This window comes from Meriones unguiculatus, chromosome 9, assembly GCF_030254825.1.
Source record: "Meriones unguiculatus strain TT.TT164.6M chromosome 9, Bangor_MerUng_6.1, whole genome shotgun sequence".
Classification (NCBI taxonomy): Eukaryota; Metazoa; Chordata; class Mammalia; order Rodentia; family Muridae; genus Meriones; species Meriones unguiculatus.
The window spans coordinates 3,692,485-3,707,824 of NC_083357.1; the positions used below are offsets into that span (position 1 = coordinate 3,692,485).

The window sequence follows — 15,340 nt, forward strand, 5'->3', positions numbered from 1 at the left end:
TGGGCATACCCCACTTTCTGTGGCTCTTAGCCGCGTTAATGTTCTGTGAGCGTGCTTTCCCAAGGCGGCATCACATGGGTGAGCCCCACTCCCTCCCCAGCACCTGTGTGGCTGGGGTGCTTACCACTCACATGGTCCTGTCTTTGCCCAGCCAACCACAACGATGAGCTCCGGCTCACGTTCCCCGTGCGGGATGGCGTGGTTCTGGAGCCCTTCCGCTTGGAGCACAACCTGGCCGTCAGCAACCACGTGTTCCACCTGCGGCCCACGGTCCACCAGACACTGATGTGGAGGTGAGGTGACCTGCCCCAGGCTCTGCAGTGGTCTTGCACAGGTGCTGGCAGCAGCTTCCTGTCATGGTCACCTCTTTGGCATCATTGCTAAGGCCCTGCACCATACAAGGCTCTGGGAATGTCACAGGGAACCCACAGGGGAGGGACCAAGCATCAGTGGCTGGGAACAGCTGTTAGCCCAGTCTGAGTGCTGGCTGGACTTTCCGGAGAGGACGCACGCTAGCACTTCCCTAAAGGCTGGGAAGAGGGTATCTCCAGGTGATGAGTTAGCAAAAGGGAAAAACATCAGCCTGAAAGTGTGAAGAGAGGAGGCTACAAGAACAGGGCTGGGCTAGGTAGGCTCACCAGTCTCTGTAGACTGCAAGGTGGCGGCCACTGTCTGGTGCTGCCCACCACAGGGCTGAGCTCAAGTGCGTGGGCTGGGCTCTGTGCATCAGAGCCTTGAAGGAGGCAATGCTTTTCCTTTTGATTGAAGGGAAACTGAGGACTGTTTTAAAGAACGTGAGTTCTCACAGCAAACAGTAGTCCTAAGATTTGAACTGAGAGCTCCTAGATTCCGAAACCCCCTTCTAGGTCTTTGGTCATTAAGCAAGGTTCACCCAAGACCTAGCTTGCAGCCTCATCCCAGCACAGTTGCCTAGGAAGCCTCCTTCGGGCCTCTGCTCCCAGCAGGTCTGAACTCTCTCGGCTTGGGACAATCAGTGGGCTGTCACTGGCGAAACCGGGTGGGCACTCAGGACACAGAAACTAAGATGTTACAATAAGAGGCCTGGGGCTTCAGGGCACACAGGCAAAATAAGCTCCTGCCGTTACCTGGAGATGGCCACAATCAGCCTTGATGCTGGTCTTGTCAAGCGATATCTGTCCTTTTGTCCTTCTGACCCTGTCAGAGGGAAGAGGAGTCACTCGTACGCAGGTGGGGCAGCCAGGGCTGTGGGTGTGGCTGTCATATATAGGATATGGAAATATGAGGGCTTGGGATGTTAGGATGCATTTGGATTAGTAGGGAAGGAGAGTCTCCAGGGCAGTGCTTCCCTTGGTGGGAAGCATATATCAGATATCCTGCCTATCAGATATTTACATTACGATTGATTCATGACAGTAGCAAAATTACAGTTACGAAGTGGCAACAAAAATAATGTTATGGATGGGGGTTCACCACAACATGAGGAACTGTATTAAAGGGTGGAAGCTTCAGGAAGGTTGAGAACTACCGCTCTAGGTTAAGGAAGGGGAAAAGGCTGTGGCCAAGGGGCTCGGGTCCCTGGGAACTCAGGAGGATGGTGCCCACCCTGCCCTCCCCAGGTCAGACCTGGAGCTGCAGTTCAAATGCTACCACCACGAGGATCGGCAGATGAACACCAACTGGCCAGCCTCGGTGCAGGTCAGCGTCAATGCCACACCCCTCACAATCGAGCGAGGCGACAACAAAACCTCCCATAAGCCCCTGCACCTCAAGCATGTATGCCAGCCCGGCCGGAACACCATCCAGATCACTGTCACCGCCTGCTGCTGTGTGAGTAAAGTGGGCAAACAGGACTGCGAGCCTCCCTTGAGTCCCCAGCCATACCCTAGGACATTGTTCTCTAGCTCCAAAGTGATCTAAGCTGCGATGCTCTGGCCATTTCGGTTAGACTCAGCCATTTCCCCCTTTCCACTGGGCCTCCACATACCTCCATTTATTCCCTGGTGCCATCCCAGGCACGAGCACCCTATTCCACTGGGCAGGCCAAAGCTGTGATCTACTCTTGTCCCGTTTGCATGAGATTTTCATGTTCCCACCACCTTCTCCCCCCTCAGACCCAGCTCTGCTAAATGTGGAGTTAAAACCGACCCCTGTTGTCCTGTGGGGAGGATATACGCACATGCACACACACATGCATGCACACAGAGGCACATACGCATGCATGCACACAGAGGCACATACGCATATTCCTCCAGTGCATGTGATTTGGGACCACCTCAAACTCCTGTCACTCTCCTCCTGTCCCTATAAATCACAGGCTGGGATTCGGGGCTTTCAGAGAAGTAACTTGCCTCCCTCATACTGTTGGTATCTCTGACGAATCCAAAAGGAAATACTCTGGTCCTGTCTGTCTGTGCAGAGGGGCTGAGACTACAGAGTTATAGGACGGGAGTCCTTCATGAGACTGCCCAGCCATAGCATGAAGAATTGTGGTGCACAGTCCTAGAAGTCTTCCTGGAGGAGGGGTGGCAGAGATGGGCCTACTTGACAAGAAGGATGGAGAGTTACGACAGGAGAGCAGTAAATAAACTGGGTTCCAGTCCTGATGCCATGTGTGTACTGAAACCTCAGCCAGGAGGCTTCAGGGAAAAGCCCACGGTTAGCCTCTAAGCCTGGAGCATAGCCAGTCATTCCAGAGGCCCAGCCTCTTAGCCCAGGGCCTCATTCTGATTTCCAGGCCCCTCTTCCTCCCAGGTCCTTGGGTACCCTCCCCTAGGGAGGCGTCACTGAGGCCCTGCAGACCGTTGGGCGCGGGCCTCATGCACTGCAGACGGGCGGGTGTGGGGCTGCGAGCTGCGCTGAACCTCTGCTCTCTCCACAGTCCCACCTCTTCGTGCTGCAGCTGGTCCACCGGCCCTCCGTGCGCTCTGTGCTGCAGGGCCTCCTCAAGAAGCGCCTGCTCCCTGCTGAGCACTGTATCACCAAAAGTGAGTTTGAGCGGGTGGGGCCAGGCTGGGTGGCGCTGGCCTCAAGAGGTGCTGACGGCCAGGATGCCACACCCTGGAGCGCATCTTGCGGGAGGTGGGGCCTCTGTAGCTGTGTCTCTTAGTGTTTCCCTCCTGCAGCCCTCGAGCAGCACCCTGCAGTCTGGTTTCTATTCCCACACTTGCAGCACCACATGCAAAACCACCTGAGGGGACTTTTGCTGACCCAGTTAAATCAGAGGAGCAGCACCAGCCTGGGTTTCTGCAAGCTTTGCAAAAAGTCCCTGTTCCTATCGAGGGCAGGGTCTGTTCTTCAGAAAAGGAATTCTCCTCAGTCCTTTCTCCCTCACATGGACACTGCATGCATCACATGTGGAATGCAGGCGTGGGTAATCCAGGACGTGTCCAGGAGCTTGCTTAGATCCAAACCCTCGGCAGAGCCTGGCCCTCACCCTGCGCCTCCTTCCCCACAGTCAAGCGGAATTTCAGCAGTGTGGCTGCCTCCTCGGGTAACACGACTCTCAACGGGGAGGATGGCGTGGAGCAGACCGCCATCAAGGTGTCTCTGAAGTGCCCCATCACGTTCCGGCGCATACAGCTGCCCGCTCGAGGCCATGATTGCAAGCATGTGCAGGTGAGCGGCCCCAGGAGGCACACCTCGGACACAGGCTGCACAGAGTTGGCAAGGTGACAGGGGCAGGCTGCGGAGCTACAGGGCCTGTCACTGACCCTGAAAGACACTGTGGCCATTGGCGGCCAGTCCCACATACTCTCTCAATTTTCTCCCTTAGGCCCATCTCTGAGGTCCTGGGGAGGGGTGGTGGTGGTGCAGAAATAGACAGTCAGATGTTGGAGGCCAGCAGAAAGTCCTGGGTAGACACCACAGGCTAGTTAAGGACCTGCCCTGAGCAGCTTCAGAAAGAAGGTAACTCAGGCCAGCAAAGAGCCCTTACACGGGGGGCTTCGCAGGACGCATGCCCCAGAACGCACATGGGCTGCAAAGGTCACAGGACCCAGGTACACCATCTTCTGCTGCAGTGTGGGTCACAGTTCACCCTGAAAGCTGAGTGACAGACAGGACCGCCTCCTCCTGAGTGTGTAGGTGTGGACATGCGATGTGTGGACAAGCTCATAGACTGATGAGCTTGATCAGATTCACACTGGATCCCTGGGATGGACTGAGGGGATTGCCAGAGCCCACACTGTTCCTGGCCTCAGGAAGAGGCCACGGCAGTGAGAATCGCCTGGGCGCAGGGTCTGGAAGGGCTTCTGAGAGAACGGGGAGGTGATACGTGAGGGCTACTGTGTGCAAGAGACGATCACAGACAGCAGGGTTGTTCGGCGGGCTGAGCCACCGGAGCTCTTCTAGGGGAATGAAGTCTTCCTGAGGGTCCGGAGCTGAGGCAAGGAGCTCTCTGATAGCCCTGATCTTACGTATCTCTGTCGCCTACGTTCACAGTGCTTTGACCTGGAGTCGTACCTCCAACTGAATTGCGAGCGAGGGACCTGGAGATGTCCTGTGTGCAAGTAAGCGACGCCCACCTTGCAGGGAGGAGGCGCCTCCGGCCTCTTCTTGGGGCTCTAAGCTGCCTTACCCACCCTTCAGGCAAAACAAGCCCCGGAGAGGCCTGGCTCTGGGAAGTCCCTGCTAGGCAGCACTCTGTTGGGCCGTATACACATGTACCAGCAGTGTCAGGGCAGCGGTGCTGGACGGGCTGGGCCCCGCCCCCAGGGACAAAGACCAAGCCTTATTCTTCTCTTCCAGTAAAACTGCTCTGCTCGAGGGTCTGGAGGTGGATCAGTATATGTGGGGGATCCTGAACGCCATCCAACAGTAAGTGAAGCCCCCCCAGAGAGGTGCAGCCAGGCCTGGAAGAGAGGGGGGACACGGGAAGTCCTGAGTACTGGCCAGCCACCAGTCTGCAGCCTCACCTTGGAGATTTGTGGACTTGGGAACCAATATGCCCTAGAAGGGACAGAACTCAGCCAGTGCAGGAGCTCCCTTTGGAGCCGGGGGTGGGTAGGGGAGTGTCTTGGGGCCAGCAGCCCCAAGCTAAACCACTTGTTTTTCTAAGCCACAATATTCATTCTCATCTCGCCAGATAAGATGTGAATACCTCTTCCAGGTCTCTGTCCCATGTATGCAGTTTTGACAGAGGAGGTGTGTAGACACCGGCCTCTCATCCCCAAAGCTAGACATGCTAAGCCTCAGCTCCTCCCCCATTGCTCTCCATCAGCTCCGAGTTTGAAGAGGTCACCATTGACCCCACGTGCAGCTGGCGGCCAGTACCCATCAAGTCAGACCTCCACATCAAGGACGACCCTGATGGCATCCCCTCAAAGCGGTTTAAAACCATGAGCCCCAGCCAGATGATCATGCCCAACGTCATGGAGATGATCGCCGCTCTAGGCCCTGGCCCATCTCCCTACCCACTCCCACCTCCTCCTGGGGGCACCAGCTCCAACGACTACAGCAGCCAAGGTCTGTACCGCAGTGCTGGTTAGGGAGGGGGGGGAAGAGGACACAGCCTGGGTTCATCAGGGACTTGGGGTTTCTGTGCTGGGGGTAGCAGGTACAGAATGGGAGAAGAAAGCCAGAATGGGGGTAGAGAAATGGCTCAGAGGACTTGTTGCTCTTGCAGAGAGTTTGAGTCTCAGAACCCACATGAACCCACATGATGACTCACAACCAACCATAACTCCAGTTCAAGGGGATCCGATGCTCTTTTCTGAACTCCTCTTACATCAGACACACATGGTACATGCTGGCAAAACATTCCACTCATACACAGACATGAATCTTAAAAACAAAAGAGTAGACCCATCCTCCAAAAATATTTCTCAGGTCACTAGACTCGGAAGGATAATGGTTCTAAGCCCAAAGGTCCCACAGCCTGCTCTGCCTGTCTAGTCCTGCCCTTTTTGGCTCTCCCAGAGAGAGCTTAGGCACTGGAGGCTCAGCCTTTGCTCACCCAGGCTACTGTCACTTGGTCTCATTCTCAGCTATTCTAGACTTCAAACATCACCCTGCTGCCTTCCACTTAGTTCCTAGAAAATACCCCACCCTCTGCCAAGGACGGTGGCCCTGTCACTCAGAATCCTAATCTTAGATCTCCAAGGTACCCAGGTAATTGATTAGTGGACCCAAGTCATTAGTTTACTGGCTTGAGTCCCACAGCCTATGCCGAGGGCCTCAACACCCCAGTATTCTGATTCTCTGTGTCTCACCATCACCCTGAGGTATGGGATACAGTGGTTGAAGAGGCTGGGTTATCATCTAGAGCCTGGTATTCTTGGAGAGAGTGGAACAGGCCCTGGGCCTGGGGTTGGTAGGAAATGTGGCCCCAGTAGACAACAGCCCAGCAGCTCCTGCTGTAGGTTCAGGCTGAGCCTCTTTCAATGTCTTCTTGCTTGACCCCTTTCTGTCCTTCGGTAACATAGAGCATCTCACACACCTGGGGTGGGGGTGGAAATTTTAGCATACACCAAAATCACACACATGGGATACCCCAGTCCATGAGATGAAAGCATGACTGCTCCATCATATAGCTAAAAGCAAATGCTTCAGGCGCCATGCCTGTCTTGGGAGAGGTGGAGAACTTGGCTTTTATATTCTGTCAGCTGAGGGGGGCCACCTTCCCCCTGGGTGACCTCTTCCCATCCCCATCTTATTCTCATCCCAGGAAACAACTACCAGGGCCATGGCAATTTTGACTTCCCCCATGGGAATCCCGGAGGGACATCCATGAACGACTTCATGCACGGTCCCCCCCAGCTCTCCCACCCACCGGACATGCCCAACAACATGGCCGCCCTTGAGAAACCCCTCAGTCACCCCATGCAGGAAACTGTGAGTACCTTCAACTTGTACCTGAACCTTCCCATTTGCCCATATTCCACTCCTAGCCTCAGCTGGGGCTGACTGGGGCAGAGGGCTTTCCCTTGGGATCTTTGTGTGACATGGTTTCCTCCTTCATGAAAAGAAAAACTAAGAATTAGATCTGGGGGTTCAGAAGAGAGGGAGAGAAGCTGGCATGGTTGCTGTGTACCGGTCAGCTTGGCTGTCATCACTGAGGATGCCGAACCTCCTGAAATTAAGGAAGCTCCAGGCTGCTCCCCCACATCCATATGTACCCCCTCCCAGCCCCACTTAAACTCTTCCAATGATGATTCCAGGCCCCTGAAATTAGCTCCTGTGCTCAGGTGCTTAGTCTCTGGGGATCCTAGTCTTCATTCAGGGTCTCACCACCACCCCAGGAGATCCCAGGACATCTGACCTCCCTGAGGGCTTGCTCACCTTGTCTTGTCTCTCACTTATTGGCATGTTCCACACGACTGGGGACATGTCCTTGGAGCAAGATGCGCAGAGCTAGCCACCAGCCATCCCTTCCTGTGGCTCTGGCGACAGTGGCACAAGAGCTGGCCATCCCCTTGGCCCCTCCTCCGTTTGAATGCTCAATTGTTAGAGCAAATGCCCCTTGGGTCAGAGTAACCAACAGCTAAAGTGGCTTCTGTAAGGCCTTCAGTGCCCCCCCGGAGGCAAGGGCCACAGATAGGAATACCAGCCAGAGAGAGTCCAGAGTTTCCACCGTGCCTGGTAGTGGTTGGAGAACCTGTGTCAGAAGACTTAAAGGAGCCTTCTCATCTTCTCTCTGGCCTGGAAGAAAGGTGTTGCACTTAAATCCCTGATTCCTACTAAGAATGAGTCCTGTGCCTGGTGATAAAGCTCTGTTGTTAGAGTGCTTCTCCAGCACTGCATAAACAAACAGGACATGGTACACACTTGCAGTCTCAAAACTTGGAGATGGAGGAAGGAGAGTCAAAAGTTCAGAGTCTATGTAGTAAGTTTTGAGTTCTTGAGAGCCTGCCCAAAGAAAAATAAAATAGAAAAAGAAAGAAAAGTGAAATTGATGCTGCCTGGTGAAGTTTTTAACTTCCAGCCACTGAGCTCTTCCAAGCTCCCCAGGACCTCAGCATTCCATAGCTAGGAGTCGCCCGCATCACCCCGCACATACTGTATGCCCCAAGCCCTCACACCACTAAACCTGTAAGATGGTAGGGAGAGTCACATAGGCCAAGCAGTTTTGATTCCTGGTTCATCCTGCTACCAGACTCTATATAGGGGAATATGTAGCCAAATCAGCCACAGAGGTCCCCCAGGATTCTTCAAAGGTGTGCCTGGCCTCTTCTCAGCTCTCCCAGGCCTAGCGATGCATTCATTTGTACCACATGGGGAGATGGCCCCAGGTCTACTCTTGGTGTATCTCCTAGCTAGAAGCAGCCTAGCCTGGCTGAGCAGGTGGCTAGAGGCTTCTCGGGCAGAGGTTTGTAGCCAAGCATTGATTTGCCCAAGGATTCTCCCACACCAGGTAGCAGATTGGCAGATACAACAGCAGGGCTCTGAGCCATGAAACATTCTAGCTCTTGTCAAGGTCAAGGAGGCGGCACCTCTAGCATAGGCTACAAGATTTCTGCCCTGAGCTGAGCTGTTCGTGGGACTGTGGAGTCCCTCCCTGCCTCCTCAGGATGGGTACCACTGAGACCTCTGCTGCTGGGGGTAAGTGGGGACCCGCAGCTGTCCTCTTAGCACCATGTGGCCTTTCTTCCAGCCTGGGCTGGAGGAGCACTGTGATAGTGGTGTCACATCGGAGCCCTGCACCCCACAAAGGGTACTCTAGGACTTTTGGTAGAGGCCTGATCGCGTCAGACTCAGGGAGCAGCTTTTAGAAGAAAAGGAAAGAACAACTGGGGTCTGGGAGACCGAGGGTGTTACGATCGCTCCTTGCCAAGCCAGCACAGAAGAACCCAGAAATGGAGGTGGGCAGGGATGAAAGTCATCTGAGGCCATGGAAGTGCTTGGTCACCAAGTGGATATATTCTTGGCAGAATGAAGGGGGTGAGGTGGGGTGCTGGTGGCCCTGTTTAAATGCATAGAGCAGACTGAGGCCTTTGCTGGAGGAAGGCAGAACAGCTTTGGGTCTTCTGCTTTGAAGGGTCTACTTGGAACAGCAAACAGCAATCACCAGGCACATGTTTATATGAAAACCCTTATACCCACAGACAGCTGATTTTCAATGCACTGAAAAATAAGAGATGAATTCCCTAGCTAACCTTTTAGAGTCGCCCCGCCCCATTCCTCACCAGCCCCAGCATGAAGCCCGTTGCTAACCAAGGAGAAGGCAGAACCCTGAAATCCCCTTGCTCTGCCATTCTGACATCAGATGTGTTCCATCCTGGGAGGGAGGCAGGCAGAGCACCTGCCTCTTCCTTACCCTCCTCCTTACCGCCAGCCAGGGGCCCACTTGGGGGTCACACTCCCAATCCTGAGCCGCACGCCTGCCCGTGCCGTGTCCACGCCTGCTCTGCACTGCCCTGGCCCTCGGTGGGAGGGTGCACCACACTGCCAGCAGCTACCCGCTTCCCAGAAACACGTCCATTTGCTTGTCCATTCTGCCCTTGCTGTTGTTTGTTGTGATAGTGTGGGGTGGGAGGCTCTCTGTGCCTGGCTCAAGGTCCTTCCCAGGCTTTGTGCAGAGTGAGGCCCCTCCCCCACTCGTCCCCTCACAGCCTTCCTGGTTATTGGTTTCTGGAGAGGATTTTTTTTCTTTTTTATTTTTTTCTACCTGCCCCTCTACTCCAGACCATTGTTCTTTGTGAGGGGTGCCCTTGTTTGGGGTCCGTTACTTCCCCGTTTGTTTGGTTTTCATTTTCTCCAGGCATCCGTCGTCGTGCCTCGTCACCTCACCTCTCTTTTCTCCTGCTCTCTCCTCCTCCACAGATGCCCCATGCTGGCAGTTCTGACCAGCCCCATCCCTCCATACAACAAGGTTTGCACGTACCACACCCCAGCAGCCAGGCAGGGCCTCCATTACATCACAGTGGGGCTCCTCCTCCTTCCCAGCCTCCCCGGCAGCCACCACAGGCCGCTCCCAGCAACCATCCACACAGCGACCTGACCTTTAACCCCTCCTCAGCCTTAGAGGGTCAGGCCGGAGCACAGGGAGCATCCGACATGCCGGAACCTTCACTGGATGTAAGTTGGGGTCACCACACAGCCTGGTCCGGGGCCAGGCATGGCACCAGGACCTTCCCAAGAGAAGGGGGGCATGTAAGGGCTCGAGGCCCCGGGTGGGAAGGTGGGTGGGTGGTGGGTGGGCCCCAGCCAGTCTCCCTGACTCTAGCACTAGAATGCCCCATGTGGGAATATGTCATGCGAGGCCCACCCCTACCCATCAGCCCCTTAGCCCAGTATTCTTGCTCCCCAGTCCTACCCATCTTTTACCCTTACAGTCAAGGCCTTGGAGATAGTGCAAGAGGGTCCTTGTCCTTCTTCCAACACCCTCCCTCACACCCCCACGCCAAGCTTGCTATTTCTATATCTACCTTCTGGCCTGGGCAGGGGAAGGGATAAGAATGACACCCCACCATCGTCTTTCTGGTCTTGTCTGCCTGCGGTCTCCTTGTCCATGTGTTTCCATTCCCTGCTTCTGCTTGCTCCATTGCTCACTCCCAGAAGCCTCCATGTGGGATGACAGAAGATGGTGGGGGGAGACAAGGTCAAAGTGGGAAGCTGAGACTCAAGGATTTCCCATCCTGAGGCCTCGGTGGTCTAGAAAGTAGAGTTGGGGTCACAAAGATCAGGACTGGACATTTGGCCCTCCTACCCCCACAGGAGCTAGTAGCTGTAGCCAGCCTCCATCCTAGGTACTGGACTCCTGGCCCTGCCATCAGCATCTACCCCAATGGCTTCAGAGAGCTCCTGGCAGGGAGAACTAGGGCACTATCTGTGGTTTGCAAATATCTTGGTTTCTCGCCCAATTCTCCTCCCTTAGCCAGACCAGTGAATTAGATGCTTCTTGATTCAGGAGCTCCTCTGCCCCTATGTGACAACTCCAAGGGTGTCACGTGGGGAGTGGGGACAGTGTACCACAAGGACAGGACAGCATAGCCACAACTGACCAGCCACAAACTCACTAAGACTCTGGAAGAAGGCTAGGGCAGCGAGCACGGTGAGGACCACCTGGTCTTCCCAAGGCCTTCCTTGTGCTCATGGATGAAGCCAAATGACCTGTGCCAGTAGGCTGTGTGAGCCAAAGCTTCTCATGGCCAGGTCTGAGATGACAGAGGAACAACCTAAAGGAAACCCGGCCCTTGACCTGCCGCGGGGCTGACACTGACGAAGGGATCAGCCCAGTGGGTCCCTGCTGGTAGACCGAGGGTCTCCCTGCCCTTGGCGTTATAGACATGCCCGCCCCAGGTGAGATGCAGTGGTCTAGACTGGTCTTGGGGACAGCCAGCACACCCATACACTGATAGTTTTCTGTATTTGAGGTAGAACCCCAGGAGGCAAGAGGGAGGAAGTGAGCAGGCCAGAGAGACCTCTCGTTCCTTCTGGACCACCTTCAGCCTCCTCAACTGGGCTTCTTCTTTTCTAGCTACTGCCGGAACTCACAAACCCCGACGAGCTCCTCTCCTACCTGGACCCCCCCGACCTTCCAAGCAATAGCAACGATGACCTCCTGTCTCTCTTTGAGAACAACTGAAGGCCACCCTCCATTGGGGCCAGCCCTCCCCACCTTGCCTCCTACCCCATCTGTCCCACATGCTTTTCCTCCCAGGAGCCCACGCTCAGGCCTTCCACACTAGGACCTCAGGCTGGGGGCTGAGCGGAGCACACTAGGCAGGGAAGGCCATGTGGGTCTGTAGTCCTGTTTGCCCAAATGCTCGGGGACCTGTGCCCAGAGCAAGACTGAAGACGGCCCCTGGAAGACGAACCCCAGCTGAGGGAATCCAGGCCTAGCAAGAGACATGCCATTGGTGACTATAGGCCCCTCCATGTGTGCTGACTCCAGACGACCGACCTTCCAGTGCCCCAAAGTTCTTCCATGTTTTTAAACCGTATCCCTGCCTCCTGGCCCAGAACCTCCTTCAAATGACTGGAATCTGAGAGAAACCTGTACTGTCTCCCCCAGGCCAGAGCAGTGGATAAGCCTTGGAGGAGTAGTGACAGTTTGCAGCAGTGAGAAAGGCCACAGACACACACATGCACACAACCACAGACATACACACACACACACACACACACAACCCCCACAGAAAAGCACAAACCTCTGGGAAGGAGGACATCCCTCAGGGCCAGAAGTCATGGCTTTGGCCTCTGACTTCTAAGCCAAGATGCCCTGTAAACACTCTCTCAGCAGAACAAGTACAAAGTGAGTCTGAGAGGGCTTGCCACTCCTGTGTAGGGACTGGTGGGAAACAGGTCAGGGCCTTCCCCGGAGCTGGGACAATGCATAGGGAGGGCTCCTCAGCCAAGACCAGGGCCACACCTTGCAGGGGCCAGAGAGCGGTGCACCACACCAAAAGGTGCCCTTTGTTGGGGGATATAGGAAGATGTCAACCAGAACCCAACAGGAGCAGCCAGAAGCCTTGCAGCTTTGCCCCAAGCCACTCCCTGCTTTTAAATGACCACATCGGAAAGCTCTGAAGTCACCGAAGGAAAGGAACATTTCATCTGGACAGCAAGCAAACCATCTCCCTCTGTGTTCTCTTTCCTTCCTCCTGCCCGTGCCCTCCCTCTCCAGGACTGTTCTATGGGACCCACTTCCCTCTGGGTTCTAACTCTCCTTTCCCCATACAACTGTAAGAGTACATGGTAGAGAGGCTGGGCAGCACAGGCACTTGAGAGAAACTGGACTCCACAACAAGAGTCCAGGGCATCCTGTCTCCCCAAGCCTGTCAATCTGGTCCAACAGGTTCTCCTTTCAAAGCTGCCCCTGTCTCCAGCCCCAGGCCATTGCTGTGTGTACCAGGATATCTTGGCAGGCAGCTTGTGGCATTTGTGTAGTTGCCTGCCATTCCTAGCATTTTCCCCTCCACCCAGAGCTCGCTCCACACTCCTGCTCACCCTAGCAAGTGCAGCCTCTGGTGGTCCGCTGCTGTTTCACTCCATTCAGCTTAAAGAGTCCCTGTTGGCTTGCCATTTGCCTGCTTTGTTCCAGGCTGCTCTGTGCCCCTGAGCCTCATGGCCTATAGTGATGCCGGGTTGTCCGGCCACATGAGTCCCATCTGTAAATTCTTTTCTCCCTTCTCCGATGCTGCCACCCAGGGTCCTCTTCTGCCTCCTGTCCACTGTCAGCATCCTTGTTTGTCATCAGTCATTGGTCTCTCTCTGTGCTCCCTGGCACTCTTAACAGATTGAACCAGAAAGGTGACCCTAACTGTTGACTTACTGTCACCCTAAACAAAACAACAAAAAAACCGACGGCACAAGGAAAGCTGCCATCACCCTACCCTCTTCTTCCTGTGTCCTGTTGAGGTCTTTTCAAACTGTGTTCAGTATGCAAATCAATTATTTTAAGAACCGCTTTTGTAAATATCTTTGTGAATATTTTAGTATCGTCTTTGATAATATTCAACATTTTCATGACCTGGTTATAGCCTTTGCTGGTGTTTTTAAAATATCTTGACTCAATGACAAAACCCGAGTCCTTTTTAAAAAAAGAAAACAAAACAAAAAAAAAACAAAAAACAAGCAACAAAAACAAAAAAACAACCAGGGCTATTTGTACAGATGAGGGAGGAGCAGAAGAGACGGCTGTGCTCAAGTTGGGAGACCAGGCAACCCATTATTGAGAACCACTCTTTGTCAGCTGGTAGGGATACTACATCAGGTACCATGTGGCTGTCCCTGCCCCGTGCCTGCGTCCTGGCAATTGGCCATGCTCTGTCGGACCGTATGGATTGTTTCGCTTCAGAGTGATCGATGCCTTTCTCACAAGTTCCTGCTTCTTGCCGTGATACTGTGCCCCAGAACAGCCTGGGGTCCCTGCTGGTTCTTGTCAAGGCATGGCCAGGTTCTCCAGAGCTTTCCAATGCAAAACGCCTAGACACTCCCTGTTGCCCTGGCCTCTCTTGCCATCTCTCAGTCACACCTGAGGCTGATTTCCTAGGCTCCCTCCCAGACAAGTGCCCACCAGCAAGTTCACCACAGAGCCTGAAGCCCACACTCTGGGAATATCTCCTTCCAGAGAAACGTTGGAGCTCATCCAGGGTTTGAGGTTACGAAGACATCTGGGGCCGGAGCCATGCCTTGGTAGTGACAGATGCAGGTAAAGGTGACATCTATAAGCAGGGGCAGGCCTAGGCTCTGGAAAGATCCTCAGACCTTCCTGACAACAACTTGGAGCCATAGTGACCTCGGAAATGAGGTCTCAGCAAGCCACTCTACCACAATGAGCAACCCACCCATAGGCAGGTACCGACCACCACCCGGCAAGATGGGCTGGGAGTCCATGAGCAGATGGGAAAGGCCCTGCACAGGCGTTCACCCCCATCTTCTTGGTTTGAAGCTTTATTCATGTCTCATGTTCCCTGTAGCCATTTTATTTTTTAAAAGATTCCTACCACTTTCTCCCTAGCGGAAGCCCTAAACCCCAGAGAGCTACAGGTCTGCTCCCAGTGGGCCCTTGGGCCTGACCCATCTACATGAGGCAGCGTGAGAGCGGCGACTCTAGGGGCGTGTGTACATATGTAAATGAGAAACAGACATGTCAACAAAATGCATTCATTTCTCTCGGAATGTGTATTGTTTTTATTTTACGAAACAAAACAACAAAAGGCTTGGAACCCCTTCATCTTCCGCGGAATACTAGACCCCATTGTTAGCCTGTGTGACTCCGCCTTTGTCTCATGTAATATACTCTGCCCCTGTGTGGAAAGGCGTTTCTGTTCTGTTTCGTTGTTTACTTTACCTACATGTACTATTTACCTTCAATGTCCTAGGACTGCCACCTGTGTATTTTTAGGGTGCTATGGAAACAATGAAGAGAAACGGGGATTTCAGAAGAAAAAAATTGTAACCAAATTCATACTTTGTATAAGTTTTTGATATCATGATCACAGGTGATTCACACGTACACACATCCACACCCACACGTGCAGCCTGAAGTGATGTCCACGGAAACCGCCATTGTCTTTGTACATCGTATGTACACTGCAATCATTTCATACTTTCGACTGGTCAGAAAACTAATTGTGATTTCTAGTCTTGCAAAGCTGTATGTAGTTAGATGATGTGACCTCTAATATTTATCTAATAAATATGTATTCAGATGAAACCTGTATATTAGGTGTTCATGTGGTTATTTTGTATTTAAAGATCAAATTATTTGATTATTGCTAGGCATTTCTATACTCTGTTGTAACACTGAGGTATCTCATTTGCTCATGTTAATTTTTTTCTAAATAAATTGACAAAAACGAAGGTTCTGTTGAGTTAGCTGTTTTGTGGGTGTTAAGGACTGGTCTGAGGGAACGGCCTTTGGTTTTTAACCCACCACCCTATCCTGTTGGTCTGTGCACACACAGAGACAGTG

At 53.5% G+C, this 15,340-nt stretch overlaps 1 protein-coding gene across 5 annotated transcripts in view; it reads left to right on the top strand.

Moving 5' to 3' along the window:
* The window catches only part of Zmiz1 (zinc finger MIZ-type containing 1), a 200,199-nt gene extending 184,971 nt beyond the window's left edge, over positions 1-15,228 (top strand). For 4 of the 5 annotated variants that reach the window (XM_060390698.1, XM_060390699.1, XM_060390703.1 and 1 more), the window contains 10 exons: positions 152-293; positions 1,599-1,809; positions 2,861-2,966; positions 3,437-3,597; positions 4,423-4,490; positions 4,729-4,797; positions 5,201-5,445; positions 6,647-6,813; positions 9,742-9,996; positions 11,399-15,228. In XM_060390698.1, the coding sequence (XP_060246681.1) occupies positions 152-293; positions 1,599-1,809; positions 2,861-2,966; positions 3,437-3,597; positions 4,423-4,490; positions 4,729-4,797; positions 5,201-5,445; positions 6,647-6,813; positions 9,742-9,996; positions 11,399-11,506 (1,532 nt within the window). In that variant the 3' untranslated portion in view covers positions 11,507-15,228. The remainder of the gene's footprint in view (positions 1-151; positions 294-1,598; positions 1,810-2,860; positions 2,967-3,436; positions 3,598-4,422; positions 4,491-4,728; positions 4,798-5,200; positions 5,446-6,646; positions 6,814-9,741; positions 9,997-11,398) is intronic. The other variant, XM_060390700.1, reaches the window with a different exon arrangement.
* Positions 15,229-15,340: the final 112 nt, after the last annotated feature.